The sequence below is a fragment of the Symphodus melops genome (assembly GCF_947650265.1).
Source record: "Symphodus melops genome assembly, chromosome: 11".
NCBI classification, from domain to species: domain Eukaryota; kingdom Metazoa; phylum Chordata; class Actinopteri; order Labriformes; family Labridae; genus Symphodus; species Symphodus melops.
Window position 1 is genome coordinate 21,856,338 of NC_136701.1, and position 15,482 is coordinate 21,871,819.

General features: G+C 40.4%; 1 protein-coding gene across 1 annotated transcript; it reads right to left on the reverse strand.

Annotated features, from left to right (window-relative positions):
• Positions 1 to 1,701: 1,701 nt before the first annotated feature.
• Positions 1,702 to 15,248, reverse strand: gucy2d (guanylate cyclase 2D, retinal). Its single transcript, XM_079356237.1, has 19 exons — positions 14,936 to 15,248; positions 11,753 to 12,754; positions 11,364 to 11,665; positions 10,711 to 11,086; positions 10,529 to 10,613; positions 10,323 to 10,428; positions 10,094 to 10,213; positions 9,905 to 9,985; positions 9,131 to 9,307; positions 8,881 to 9,037; positions 8,634 to 8,783; positions 8,203 to 8,351; positions 7,936 to 8,099; positions 7,261 to 7,453; positions 6,123 to 6,297; positions 5,464 to 5,562; positions 4,378 to 4,472; positions 4,210 to 4,292; positions 1,702 to 4,024 (listed from the first exon to the last, which is right to left on the reverse strand). The coding sequence occupies exons 2-19, from the start codon at positions 12,591 to 12,593 to the stop codon at positions 3,940 to 3,942; spliced, it is 3,438 nt and encodes a 1,145-aa protein (XP_079212363.1). The 5' UTR covers positions 12,594 to 12,754; positions 14,936 to 15,248; the 3' UTR covers positions 1,702 to 3,939.
• Positions 15,249 to 15,482: the final 234 nt, after the last annotated feature.

Here is a 15,482-nt window from a genome sequence, read left to right on the forward strand (position 1 = left end):
TTCTTAACACACTGCCAGCATGCTAGCAGAGAAGAGTCATCTTCTCTGGTGGACTCCCCATAACCTACACTTCTTGAACATCCTGAACTAACCCTTAATAATCCCAAATAAGATACACGTTCAATAAGCCACAAACAAGTGATAGGTAGGTTTTAAGATTGTACTCTGATACAGCTGTTCATGTCAGAGAAGCTGGCATACAGTATCTGCACTCTGAACCAGACAAGGACAGTAGTGGAGCAGGGTCTAAGCAAAGTGGTGGCCAAAACAAAGTCACAACACATCCAGGAAGTCAAGCAGCCAAAGGAGAACCAACAGGGCCCCCTCAAAATCCCGACAGTAGCTCAGTGGGTCACATTAGGGCAATAGTATCCAGGATGGTAAAGCCAATTAACAGATTGATCCGGAACATGACACAGAGAAATTCAGAAGCAAGCAAACTGGTCAGTGGGGTGGAAAAATTCCAATTATGGAGGTTAATATGATATTAGTCTTTAGTTGACTGTGAATGTGCGGATATTTTCAGTGTGGGCTCAATTTAAAGGTTTTTATTTTTTAAACGATCATCGTGACATTGTTTACGAGATACTCTTTTACGCAGGTGGGAACTTTTACATAGATTGGGGCTCTGTGTATTGACTTTAACCCTACACTTTTTTATATAACATGTATTGTGAATGGGGTTCTTTGGCATGTTTACTGAAGCTGCTAACTGTCAAAGTGCCAAAAAAAGGTCCCCATCGTGACCCTGTTAGTGGGCAGAAGTTAGAATTGATTGTGAGCTTATAGGTCAATGATAGGACTTTAAGATGACGCTGCTGCCAGTGTATGAAGGACATACTTCTGCTCTGAATAAAATGTGTATGATTACACAAAGTCGCCTTTATTCAGTGCTTTGATAGATCCTTTAAAGGAGACTTCATGGCCTAAGCCATCACATCTACTAAATTTAAAATACTTGTTTTCCAAGATTTGTTTATTTCTATGTTTTTGATAATGGCTTGGATTCAACATTTTTACAAACTGCTTGCTCCTGTATTTTTTTTATTAGGAAATCCAGCCTTTAAAAAACCCTGAATTTTCAGCAGTGTAAGAAATTGAGGCAAAATACAATTTATTTAGTACAGTATATGAAGCCTATTGTATAAGACTTGCTTTGGGCAAAGCAAGCGTAACATTTTCATGGGATTCTTCCAGCAAAGAAAAAGTGGAGCCATCCTAGTTGAGCTGAGAAAAAGCCAGCCCAAAGCTTGTTAGCTGAACTGTAACTTGCTTAGGGATTTACGTTGACGAGTCACTTTAGCAGACTTCAATTGACTTACTGTTCCTTCTTCATAATTGAGAGCAGATTTAATGTTGCTGATAGTTAAAGTGTGTCATCCTATTTCTAGTCCTGTGCTAAAACCTGCTTAAAACATATAGCTTGTCATGCGTATTGGTAGGAATCCAACTTAGCGGATATGATCACTTATGTAGAACTTTCTAGCTATATGGCTTGCCCATTTGCAGTTTGAGTGGCCTTTATCAAACTTCTGATTTATTGGTCCACTTGTACGGAATTGAAGTGAAGTATGCAGGCAGAACTTCACGTGGGAATATGGCTTCCATACAAACGTTAATCGGTAGGCAATAAGACAAACACATACTTAGACACAATCTTCACTAAAACCATTATTTATTTACAGAAACACATTGAGATCACTTTCAAAATGAACAAAACAGTCCACACAGTTTTGGTGAGATCTATTTGGCAAATTGATTAAAAATCTACACAAGTAGAGCCAACCTATGTGTTAAAATAACATATTTTGTTCTGCAGATACCATCAAAATAAATTCAGACAGCTTCTTCATTTTTATCCGGGTTCCTTTCTTTCCTCTTCATCCAGGATTTAATCAATGCTTGAAGAGCCAGTGCTGGTGCTAAACACCTAGTGGTGTGAAACACATCGCCTCAAGCAGCCTGATAGTCAAAGTCCTTAAATGTCCTTTTTTTTCCTGAGCTAACTTTGAAAGTCAATGTATGTTAGAAGTAGTCAGCAATGAACTTGCACTGAAAAATCTGTTGTTGGAGGAAAATCCCATCTTGACATTGCCTTTGCATTGTTGCTTCAATATCAGTGCTGCAGCAGTCAATAAGCAAGCCAACACAGAATGATGGAACAATGCTTTTGCTGGTTTGTTAAATTCAGTGTGATTAAACCGTTGTTTTGTTGATATCTCCTTTTGTCAGGGATTTAGGGAATCCAAGCAGAGAAAACTTTACTAAAAAGCCCCCAACCCAGCATGACACAAAGACAAGCTATATGTACAAATTTACAGTATATACAAAAGAGAGATGAGTGATAAGACTGTGTCCCACCTTCCTTTGCGCCTGCTTACCATATGTTCTCTTATATGCAACATGATTTCTTTGGGGTTGGGCACAGGAGGAACTTAGTAAATACTTTTCTCAGAAGACCTCACATGAAGTCGCTCGTTTGGGGTCCTGCAGAGCCCAAAAAGAAGACAATAGATGAAAAACCTCGAGACACAGCCAGACATTTTTCTCCAGAAGATGGCAAAACACATACTCAAGAAAATGCTCAATCTGCTGCAGCACACCATTGGAGATGATCGTTTAAGTCACAGGTCATTGTGTTGATGTTATATTACGACCTTGCATTAGGTACATTTCAGCTTGCATGGCTGAATTTCCTTTCCACCATTACAAGGCAGTAGAATCCATGCAGCATGTTTCAGTAACAGGTTTCATGCACTCTAGGTGAAGCTGTTAAAATTACCGGCAGTGAGTGAGTAAAAAAAAGTTTGGGTCTTGTTTGCATGCTGTAAACGTCTTCTACAATTTGGTCGAAAATGTCAGCATGATGTTCGAAGGATTACATACATCATGAAAAACAATACATAACCTGGGTATTACCATAACATAATGAAGGTAAAAAACAAACTGTGGATGTACATAAGTCAGTCTTTTACAGGACAATAACATGTCAGTCCCAGTATGGCATTTCTTTTTTAAACTTACATGTAATTAAAAGTTGAATTTCTGGTAATGACAATCAGAACATTATTCTAAACTAAGTTTTAGAGCACGTTGTCATCTTTAGATAAAGTTCATCAAGCTGATAAATTGGAATGAATAAAACCTTAGGAGTGGATTAGTTTAACTGACCCAGAAAAAATAAGTACCTATGTATATATAAAAATATAGACCAACCAGATGCTTTGTTCAACATTTAGATCATGTGGCTTCTTACATGAAATGTTTTACTAAAAATGCTCATGCATGCTCATACAAATCAATACACAGCCAATTTTTGACCAGAGCTCTAAACCCTGGTTTTGTTATAAAAGGCGTCTGCTCTTTGAGTGATTGAAGCATCCATTGTTCCTGTCCGGTATACCTGAGATGAATATATCCACTGTGATAGTATCTACGTTTGAGATAATCATGAGAAAAGACTGTCCAATATCTATACAGAGCAAAAATATCAGTACAATTACATACAGTACATGAAGTATTAGACGACACTGTGTCATTTATGTTGAGACACATTCATCACATTCCTTATCGGTAGGTCATCGCTGTCCTCCAATTTAAAAACTTTTTCTGTGAAAGACAAATGTTGAACATATTCAACATGGACAGTTTCCTCTGTTGGGCTTGTTTCTGTATCTCGGCGACTCAGAGAGTCTACAATGGCATTGATCTACCGAGGATGTGAATGAAGAGTGTGATAATCCCCAAGAAAAAATTGCTTTAGTATGGAAATGATTTTAACATATTCAACAGATGTGATATTGCTGCTGCTTGGTTTCATTTTATGAATAGCAAAAGTAAAGTACTCTGCAGAGAGATGTTAAATCCTCCTTTACGTTTCTCTCTGTAGGTTCTCTGCTGAGAAATCTCACTCTTGGGGATTTAGGGCGGGGAAACTTGCTATCCCATCTTCTTCTGTCGGTCCAGGAATTTCTGTCTTCTATCAGGAGGTACCTCCTCTAAACTGATGCCATGATTACTGCCCCTGTGTAAGGAAATCAATCTTTTTTAGTAACTTGACAGACACGCAGATCACAAGATGTAAACACAAATAGGTGATTAGACTGTTGGGTGATCTAAAATCAAACAGTACACATTTAGCGCGCAAATTGAATTGGAAAAAAAATCACAATGATGCTAATGAGGAGAGAAACCACAACCGTGTCTTACCCTTGAGTGTCTGGAGGGATAGGAAGAGGCTTGCTGAAATCCTCCCTCCCCACCAGCCAAAACGTGTTCTCAACACCTTTTCCCTAGAAGCAAACAGTCGTGACTCATTACAGGGCCAAATAACACGGGCTGACTCTGAAGGTGATTTTCAGGGTTACTTCATGTTACCTTTAACTCTGTCATGCCTCTGCATTGAATTTTGTATCCCAACTTCAATTCATTCAGGACATCGACTGTGCTTTGATTGACATGGATTCTGTAAGCTATGATAGAAAATGCAGGAAAAAAACCATCAGCATTAGCGCCTATTCAGATTGCTTTGGTGTTACAAGAAAAGTAAAGTCTGCTTTCGTCTTTGAGCCCTTCAACGGTTTCACATTTCTATTTTGAGGACATCCAGAGCACCAAGCTGTCACTCCAGTATCATGCCACTAGGTGGCAGTAGACAGCAATAATAACGTGGGACAGAATTAAAAAAATAAAGGGAATCAAACTGACAAAACTATGGATGTATAAATGTGAATACTTTGATTTCTGAACCAAAGACTCCTCTCTGTCTCTATTATTCTATAAGTTTGTGTAATTCATTTAAATAACTTTATTTTCAACTGCTTTATTCTTTCATTTGTTTTATCTTTAGACCTATTTAACCAACGTTCAGACTCACTCAAATGTGCCTGAAAAAATATATCCATTCATTTTGTAGTGGCTGGTAATAAAAACGAGTTTTATAGGCTCTGTTTTGTGGGGCATCATTGTTTATACATGCAATCTTTTTTGCAAATCTAGAAAACATATATTTGATATTATTATGATGGACTGATAAAGTCTAATGTTCGGGCCCAAGGCTCAAGCTTCAGATAGCTTATCAAGGTGTCCTTTTTTTATCTGTTTGTAATATTGTGTTGTATGAATGTATGTCTGACTCTTCTGGTTGCTCCATGAAGTGTTAGTATTCTACTCAAATCATAAGAAAAGTGTTTAGCTGTGTGATTTCTGACTTAACTCTTGATATGAACAGCGTGCAGAGGGATCCTGAGGCAAACTTGGTCATTGACGACATTTGACTGAAACTTCAAATTGGCCTCTAACTCTGCTGATAGCCTTAAAGGATTAGTGAGGACTGTACACTCAAAGCCCTGTTTAGCCTCAGGCAGCATGCACACTAAATACACCTGACCTCCCAATGACTGTGTCAAAAAGTGATCAAAAAGAAAGAATACAGTCTCTAAAATGATAAAAAGAAACACTCACGCAACCCTGTGGACTCCATTCGAGATGCTGTGTTGACAGTGTCTCCAAACAGACAGTACCTTGGCATCGTGAGACCCACCACTCCTGCTACCACAGGACCTGAATAAATAACATTAAAAGACACAGAGATAAACACAAAGGTTAATTGAGCTTTGATTATTACAATTTTTCTTGGAAAGCAAAACATTAACACTCTGAAGACTCAATATTTAATATACTTTTTGTCCAACACTTTTTTTCGAAACTTATTTCCTTTTACTTTGTTTATGGTTTTAAAAAAAAGTACCGGTTATTATTCAAGCACGCTAAATCAAAGCCGCATTTAACCACCTGGTCCATGTGCAAACAGAAAATCATAGAATAGTTAGAAAGCCAAGGTATGCAGTGTGTTAATTGGATGACAGAACTCTAAGTGGATAGCGTTTCACTGTTCCAGGAATAAGTTCCAGACGAGGATAAAGGAGGTAAAAATATCTCCCTGCCTTAGCAGCTTGTGTTCCCGCATTCTTATTCCACTGCAACACACTCGCTTTTACTTACTCTGAAATAGAGTTCAGATCGATTTCATGCCACATTTCTTATTTCACATGTTACTGTGTGTGTCCAATTAGTTAGAGCAGAGTTTGTCACGTCACAGGATGGATGAACATGTTTCTCACCAGAGTGCAGGCCGATACGGATCCTGACTTTCAGTTCAGGCATGTGCCTCATCTTGAAGGTCCCGATGCAGTGAAGGATGTCCAAAGACATGTTGGCCATCTCAGCAGCATGACGGTTACCATTTCTATTGGGGACTCCTGAGGCCACCATGTAGGCATCTCCAATAGTTTCCACCTAAAGGCCATTGAAATACAAGGTTATAAAAAAAACATAAACGCACAAAGAGATAAAAAAAAACAATGCAAAGTTGTTGTTTTTTTATTTGGTGCAATAGCGTGGCAAACTGGTGACATATACATGACAAATAAGGCACAAAAAAAACAAGCAGATGGGATCAGGCAATACAAAACAAAACAGAAAAAATGTAGGATAGCGAGGACAAAACTCAATAATAAAAATACATAAATTAAGATAGGGCAAAATACTGAGACTTCAACAGACACACATCAACTGACTACAACTAGCAAAGACGTTACAAAATAATACACAGAAGAAGTGAAAGAAGCAATAGAGATCAGTTGTGGTGTGAGAGTTCATGTAATGATAATGTTACAGGGGTTATTGACTGCAGGGGTTCTCGGTGCGCTCGATATAACTGTTGGGTGATTTGAGGTTGGGATGGAGGGAGCGGGCGGGCGAGGCTGTTCTTTTTCTTTGGCCGGGTCCTGCAGCAGGAGACCCCGGACACTTAAGAGGGGACATGTCACTTGCAGGACCCGGCCTGTTTAAAGAGTGCACATGTGACATGAAGGGGCCACCAAACCCAAAGGAAGGAACCTCCCATGTATAGGGTTTGGGTTAGCATGATGCACCGTACCATGCTGTGCCTTACTTTTCCGTATCATATCTTATCATATTCCATGTCACATTGTATTGTATAATATCATATTGCATCACACACAACATATAATTAAGTAAAATAGGATATTACTTCATTGATCCCCAATGGGGAAATTAGAAAGACTATATTAGTACAAAAAAAACACATTTGAAATAATTTAGTTAAAAATGGAAACCACCAGAATGAAAGCCAGCAACAAAAAGGAATACAGTAGTGCCATTGTATGCTATCAACAAAATAAAAACACAACCAGGTGTTCAACATGGGTACTTTACACACGGTTCCCCGACACTCACCTTGTAGACATCATGCAGTCCAATGATGGCATCAAAAAGCGTGTAGAGGTCGTTGAGTAGGTCGACCACCTCGATGGGGTCACTGAGAGCCGAGATGGTGGTGAAGCCCACAATGTCACTGAAGTACAGCGTTACCTCATTGAAGTGCTCTGGCTTCACTGGCTTGCCCGTTTTCAGCGCTTGAGCCACAGACCTGTCGGACAGAGAAGATAAGAGGAAGACATTCTTTGTCAGCATGGAGACCTTTACAGATATTTTTTTTTAAAAAGTGTTATGTATGAAAAGCACACAATAATTAGAATGAGTAAGCAAAACTGGAAATAATGTTCCAACAGTAATCATCTCTTTAGACAAGCTTGATCACATTTCATATAATTGTAGTACTAATCATTCCCACAGTTGATAAACGCTACAATAATACTAGTGCAGTTTCTTATGGAAGTCAGCTATGGTGTCCAAGCTTGAGTACTGAATCAGACCCAGGCTCTGGGATGGTGCTTCTGGCATTTGACCTACACTGAGGATGTAAAACTACAGCCATTTTAAGAATGATTTTCCATTGGAGTAGCTGAGTGGTGCTAATTCTCAGCTGGCCTGTAGCGGCTGTGACTTACAGCTTGACACAAGCATCGTATTAAATCTTTCCTGTGTCATTTAAGGTTGCTGGACACTCACTTTGGTAACATCTGTGCTACCAGTTTGTCAGTCTTCTGTCTTTCCACCTCAAGCTCCTCTGTCCTTTCTCTGATCAGATCCTCGAGGTTGGAGGAGTACTGTTCCAACATGCGCAGCATAGAGTCGATGATGTTGGTCTTCTTTCCCTTTGTGATGCTCTTAAACTGTCACACAAAAAAAGGATGGAATAGGGATGTCATCTCCGGCTTGTCTCTTTTGTACAAAGCAATGTAAAAGACCGATCTGATCTAGATCGTTTGTTTCTACCTGTTTGAAGATTTCTTCGAAGGTAGGCCTCTTGTCTGGCTCTTCACTCCAGGCCTGTTTCAGAACTTGTATTACATCCAATGGAGCTTCATCCACTGACAGAACAGGCCGACACAAAGGAGGAGGGTCTTTGACTTTGTTGAGTATCTCTGTCATCACAAAAACATACAAGACATGAGCAAGCAGGTGTTAGGAACACACATGAAAACAACAACAAAACATCCTTCTGAAAAAGTAAATTTTTTTGATTGTACTTTAAGCTCTGCTTTAACTGTTTTTGTAAGTCATTGCCCTCATAGTAATATGAAGGAAACTGGTAAACTATTTAAATAGAAAATAATGAATGAAAAGTGTTTTGTAAATTTCTTCTCTTCCATCTTTTTCCTCTCACGTTACTTTTTTCCGGGTCTCTCTAATGCTATGTCACTTACCCTTCGGAGGCATGTCCAGCATGCAGTAAGGTGCAGAGCGAGAGATGACCTCTTGTGAGACGATTGAGAAGCTGTAGACGTCTGCTGCAAAAGTGCCCCGCCTCCTCAGGCTAGAACTTCGTAGCAGCTCTGGAGCCGTCCAGAGTAGCTCTTCATTGGAGAAAAAAAAAGACATGCAATGATAAACAAACAATCGACGTGCATTAGAAAACTAATCGAATCAATTTGTAGATGCTGACTAACTCACCCTCTGGCTTTTCATCATCATTGTCAATGCTTTGGGCGATCAGTATTTCATTGAACCCGTAATCTGTCACCTTTAATACAAAGCGACCATCTACGACACAGTTACGGGATTTGAGGCGTCCATGGATGACGTCACGATGGTGCAGGTACTTCATTCCCTGAGGAAATTATTTTAAAGGTTTAAGTGATAAAAATGATTTTAAAAAAAGATGGGAAATTAAACTCATTTAACTTTTTTATTTGTCACTTACTCGTATCAGATCCATTAGCAGGGACGACTTGAACATCCAGTCAAGACGCACTTCTTCATTGCTGAGCAGATCCTCCAAGCTGCCCCTGGTGCAATGCTCAGTCACAACGCCAAAGATCCCAGAGTCAAAGAACAGTCCCAGGAACAGATTCAGGTTTTCATGCCTCATGTCTCTTAGCTGATAGAAAGAGAAAGGGAAACATCAAGGTTGTGGACTGCAAGCTTTGTTTCATGGATGTTTCTTTGTTTTGCAAAAGGATGATAGAAAAACTCCTCTTATTATTAGATGCTTAGTTATTCAGCCAAAGGTGATGATTACCAGCAGAGTTCATGTGGAGTCTCGAGGCTCCACTTTTAAAGTTCTATCTTTCATTACAGAAATTGCTCTCTGTAAAACATTCTCAATCAAAACCTGAGACACCCTCAAATCCTACAACCAGATGTGTCTCCTTTCAAGCAGATCAATGAGAATAACTTTCCAGAATCTACCAACTACAACTTCTCAACCACAGATAGGATCAATTAAATTTTAATTTATTTATTTATTTATTTGATTATTTAACTTGGATATACAGTAACACTGGTTCTGTAGCATTTAACCATGCAAAAGTCCCATGTGCACTACTGTTTGTATGTAGCAAAATAATAAAGTGCAACGCCAATCAGATTTTGCATTTCCTGTGGTACTTCTTGGTTCTTTAGATTTAAATTCAGATTGCTGGATATGAACAGTTAGCTTTTACATAATGAGGGACATCCTAAGACATTGACTTACCCTCACAAAGACATACTCCGTGCTATTGTTGACACTTGATACAGATCCATTGGGGCATTTCTTTAACCAAACCCAGTCGCCCTAGGATGTACACAGAACAACACAATGATTAAGAAGCCAATACTCGAGGCATGAGCACGAATTGGAAAACAGAAGATTACAGAAGGTCTCAGGGCAGACTATCCTCACCTCAAACACGGCAACATTTGAGCTGTCAGGTGTTGAGGCCAAATAGCTGCGACCGGATACTGAGTGGTGTGGTGTCTTCATATCAAGCTGGCTTTTCATGATGCTATCGTCATTGAGCTTCTGCTCACACACAGTAATACGAGGACAAGGTAAGAGCATACCATCATGTACAGAACCAATAGAGGGAAACCAAAATATACAGTTTTGTTCGATTCACTCCTGTACTAACCCGTTTGCTGACTTGAGTGTTGATGAAGACTAGGTCGTCCAGGGTCAGAACGACCTTTGATGATCCACTGCTACCCCCAAAGCTAAACCCAACCCTCCCCATTCTCCTGGACAGACAGAAAGACAAACCATCACAATAACTATATGTTTGAAAAATACATAAACTGCTCTACATTACATTTCAGCTTGATTCTGAACTGTACATACTTGTAACGCATAAAGACGTTAAGTCCACATCCAGCCAATACAACGAATATGAGGAAAAGAAAGAGTAGGGTGACTGAATCCATGCCTTAAGGAGAGAAGAAGAAAACGAAGAAAGTTTAAATACTCTGAATGCACACTGCATCGGCTAATCATTTCTGTGATGATCATCATTTTGCTCTTACCTCCAGTGCAGGCGAAGTACGGGCTAAACCAGCAGCCTGAGTCAGTGTAGGGCGTGCTACCTGCAAAATGGATCGAACGGCTGAGGTATTTCAAACTGCCCACCCCGCCGCCGCTTGTGTGCATGGCCTGTAGAGAGTGAGTGGAGTAGAGCGAGGAGCCGATGCCACTGTAGTCCAGCACAACATAGTTAGCTTGCATGCCTTCGCCGTTTTTGCCAGCCGTCAAGGCCTGATTGAAGCCTTGAAATTGTAAGTTGCCCTTGCTTTCACCCAGGATGTGACCCGTTACCCAGCGACCTCCACTTTCGCGGGCTTGCTCAGTAGCCATAGCTGTGTAGTACATCATGTTGTAGATTGTGCCAAAGAATGGTGAAACCTGACAGATAGAAAACAAGAGAGTTAGTTTAAATATGTCTTTCTTTTTTGGTAATTTTTTTTACAAGATATTGTTTGTTATAGGAGAGCTGAAGATAGACAGGAGGAAGAAAGCAGCAAAAAGCTGAGGCTGGACCAGAACCCACAGCTGCTGCATCAAGGACCACATTCTCCACACAGGAGGTCCCCAACCCAACACCACCACCAGGCCATCCAGCACCCCTGATTATTATCAAATCTTTCTTCTGCATTTCTTTATTGATTCTAGAGAATTTTACCTGCTCTGGTGTGGTGCTGCTACGGATTTCGTAGCTGTCTTGGGCATCTCTGAAGGCCTCATAGAAGTTGCGCTCTCCAGAGTCCATAGTGATGGTAAGGACTCCGTCATAGGCTTTCCTTAGCTTCGTGTCATTGCCAAGCATATAGTAAGGGGAGTCCTTGTAGGGTAGTGCATAGAGCAGGGTGTCGTAAGGGATGAACACGTAGCCACGGTCGATCATACGCATAGCCAAGGCCGTTGTCAATAGTTGATACTGAGCTTGTCCACCAATCAGGACAGAAGGCATGCACATGATGATCACTGTGGAGATAAAACAACATTGTTTACATGATTTATATGTAATAAAACAGTCTAGAGATGGTGTTGGTTTTTAGAGCTTTGATTTACCTCTGACCCGGTCTGCGTCTCTAATTTTTTCCAGGGCTCTCCTCGGCCCTTCTTTGTCATCCTCCATAGTGACCACAGGGTTCACAGGCAGGCCAAGGGCCCTCAGTGATGAGGCAAGCTCCTGTCCTGTGGATTCCCACAAGTCTGTCTCCTCAGAGATTATGGACACATGAGCCCAACGAAAGTAGCGCAAGACTGAGAAAAGTACATGCGAGGACAATGGCAGTGGCCGCAGGAAGGTGGGATACATGCTTCCTTTTTCCATGTTGGGCTTGAGGCAACCCCAGGAAAGAATCCCAACATCCCACTCTTTTGCATACAAAGCAGCTGAGGAGCAGTAGCCTGGGTTGGCAGGACCAAGGATAGCAGCACCATAACCGTCCAGTTCAGCAAAGCGAGCGAGTGCTCTGGATGACTTGCAGTCCTCGCTGATCAGTGTATAGTCATACCAGTAGCCTTTGTTGAGGTGGGGGTCCTTGTTTATGCGGGCAGTGGCTAGTCGTGCTGCAAGATCAGGAAGGGCTTTCGAGTACAAGAGGTCACATGTCCAGGGTCCAACCAGGGCCATCTTGAAAGTGGCTGCCCAGGCTTGACAGGGAAGAAATGAGACCATGAGTAAAGGAAGAAGAAACCAGATTGGCCGGTAGCTCCTGTAGCGTTGCACAGGGGAACATGGCAACTGTGGTTTTGATGACAAAGATTCTAACTGACTATGTTCATTGCAAATATTTGAAGCCACTGTCCGCATATGCCTTTTTCTTTTCACTTTCAATGAGTTATGCTGCCATCGTGGGTGGTAGGAAAGGTTGTGCAGAAAGCGAGGGTCTCGATGATTGGCCATTTTCTCCCACACAAGTATTCTGATGCCTCGCCACAGAAGAGAAGTGGAGAGTTTATGGTGATTAGTGTGACAACGACTGTGCCTTTGTGGGTGGCACTCTAGGCACTCTGTACTCCTCTAGTCCAAAGCTGGACAGGTGATGAGAAGACCCCAAGCCATCACTGCCTCCAAAAAAATCAGAGGGGAAAAAAAGGAGAAAGAAGTTAGACATTTTCTATAAAATACACCTTTTTTTCTGTCAGTTATTTTTCCCTAGTTCTGAAATACAAAGAAATATTCTGTCAGCTACAATCCTGTCACTGCTTGAGAGACACTTTAATCCACGAGAACAGAGGGAGTCTCTGGTCAACATTGAATGTTAAATAAATACAGAAACAGACTGAACTGAAGTTGTGGGTGGGGATAACAAAGACAACAAACAACCAAAACCCATGCGTAAACTTTAACCATGGTTTTGCACTGAAGGTTTTGCCTAATTAGATAATACAGAAAACGTTGAAATAAGATCTTCAAATATTATTATTATTAACAAAGTTGACAAATAAAGCGTGATGATCTAAGGCTTTTTTTGTTCCCACACAAGGCCACCTCAGGTCTTCAACAGTCCTCAGGACACAGCCATGATCTCTGACCTGGCCTTGTACCATCCTGAGCTGTTTCACTTCACAGAATGTGATGTTGAATCTTATCAGCATCCATCTGTCTCACATAAGACATGGTGATCAGAGTTCCAATGCTATTCCTCGAAGAATTAGTGCCATGTGTGTGGCAAGCTGATTACCTCTGCAGAGGCCAGGGAGTTTAAGAAATCAAGTGCCAGGTAACGTGGGGCTAAATCTGGACTTGATGTCTCAATTTGGTCTTGGTATCTGTTTTGACTTCTTAAGTCGAGCTCTTGACAGCTTCTCAGCCATCCATTTCTGGAAGATTTCTCTTCTTTAACATCATTAACCCTTCGATTCCTGAAACCAGGATCTAAATTTGTACTGGCTGCTTGGGATTTCTCAAGATTAAGTGACCACTATAGGTCCAACATGTGTGATGGAGCTAATGTTAGTGTTTCAGGACTGTCAGGGACTATTTATCTCCGAACTTAAACATTATTTAGATAGACTTTATGGCTGAGAGACTGGGATATTAAGACACCAGCTATGAATGAATTCAGTGCAAGTGCCATGCAAGAAGAAAGAAATGTTTAAAAAAAAGTTTAAAAAAAAAGATCATGGTAGAGAAAGGCCCTACCTTTAAATTGTGTTTGAGACTATCAGACTGGCTAATATTGCGTGTAAATCCACACTCTTGAAATGTGTGCGAAAGGCCTCAACATCATGTCAGTGGTGTGAAGTATTTGATGACTGCTGAGGCTTTTATTTTGAAAGAGAACACAATCTAACAAAAAGTATTGGTGAAACCAAAGCATTGAACCGAGCAGTTTCTATGTTTTTTTTCAGTAAAGCTTGACTGATATAGGAGTTCATCAGGGCTGGTAGTTGTATTATAGAATATTAGAAATTGGTAAACTGTTATTTAGATTTCCATCTATATTAAAAAGGAAATAATCTTTTGACTGATGGACTGTAATTTTTTACATGGACACAAAAGAAAGTTGAACGATCTTGATACAGATCCCTTTCTTTTGCTAATTTGGACATTACACGGTCAACTACAACTTTCAATGCTTTTCAGTTTATACGCTGTGTTATATTTACACTGTGACAAATGATTCAACCTCAATTAGTATTTTCTGTTCTTGATTTGAAAAAAAAAAAAAACCAAATGAACGCATGCGGGAAAACAGCCATTATATATTTGCCTTGCTTATTGAGCTCACGTTTTGAATGGCACAGCCAAAATGAGGCCTGGTCCGAATTCAATTCTGAATGTTATCCAGTCGTGACAATCAGGGGTTCAAAACTGACATTTTAAAAGCATAAAATCCCAGAGAGTGATGTCTCTTCCTGTCTTAAAGCGGAAATGCAGCCAGCAACCAAGGTGACCAACAAGCCCTCCAGAGTGGCTAATACATTGGCTTACCAGTTGCTAATAAGTTAAGAGGAGCACTAACTAATATTCTAGCCTCGTTTAGAAGTGCCACTGAAAATAAGAAGTGGGTTAATTTATACTATTCCCTAAAGCTGATTACATTTCACATTGACAGCATTTTTAAAAGGCTCTAACTACTTTTGTAAGCATTAAAAACGGTTTGGGTTACAACAGTATCCCTCTGTTTAGAGAAGCTCTGCTGCAAAACTAAAGTTTGACATGACATGACACCATTGTTCCTCTTACCAATAATTCACCTAATGGTTTATCAATGGAAGACAATTGAAGGAAACTCTGACCTGGAGCAGTTTTTCTATAGGAGCCATGTCAGCATCAGAGCCTGTTGTTGAATAGCACCATCCAAGTTCCAGGTGGATTAAGCAAACAGAAGTTTACAGCAGGAAAAGTTACCTCTGTCCATTTGTTTGACAAATATATCATATGTAATCCAAATAGGGCATGAAAAGTAAAAAAAAAAAAAAAAAAAGAACAGAAAAAAATATATCACATTATTTCCTCTCGTATCCAAGATCCTTAGAGATAATAAAAAGGAAAAACATCTCCAGCAGGTTCTTCTTGCTTTGGTTCTCGCTGTCCTTGTTTTGGACTGGGACTCACCCCAAACCACAGAGCAAGGGACGGTGTGTGAGGAGAGCGGGGATGGTAATCGAGGGTCTGGATTGGTAAAAAAAAAAAAATAGATTGGCAGAGAGCTGGGGACAGGTAACAGGTAAAAGGACGGGAAGAGTGGGAAGGACCGTCAAGCTTCGACTCCTCAGCCCTCTTTAGCTTTTAATCCATACTAGTGTGGGAAGAGTATGTGGGGGGAGGGCCAGAGGAGATGGA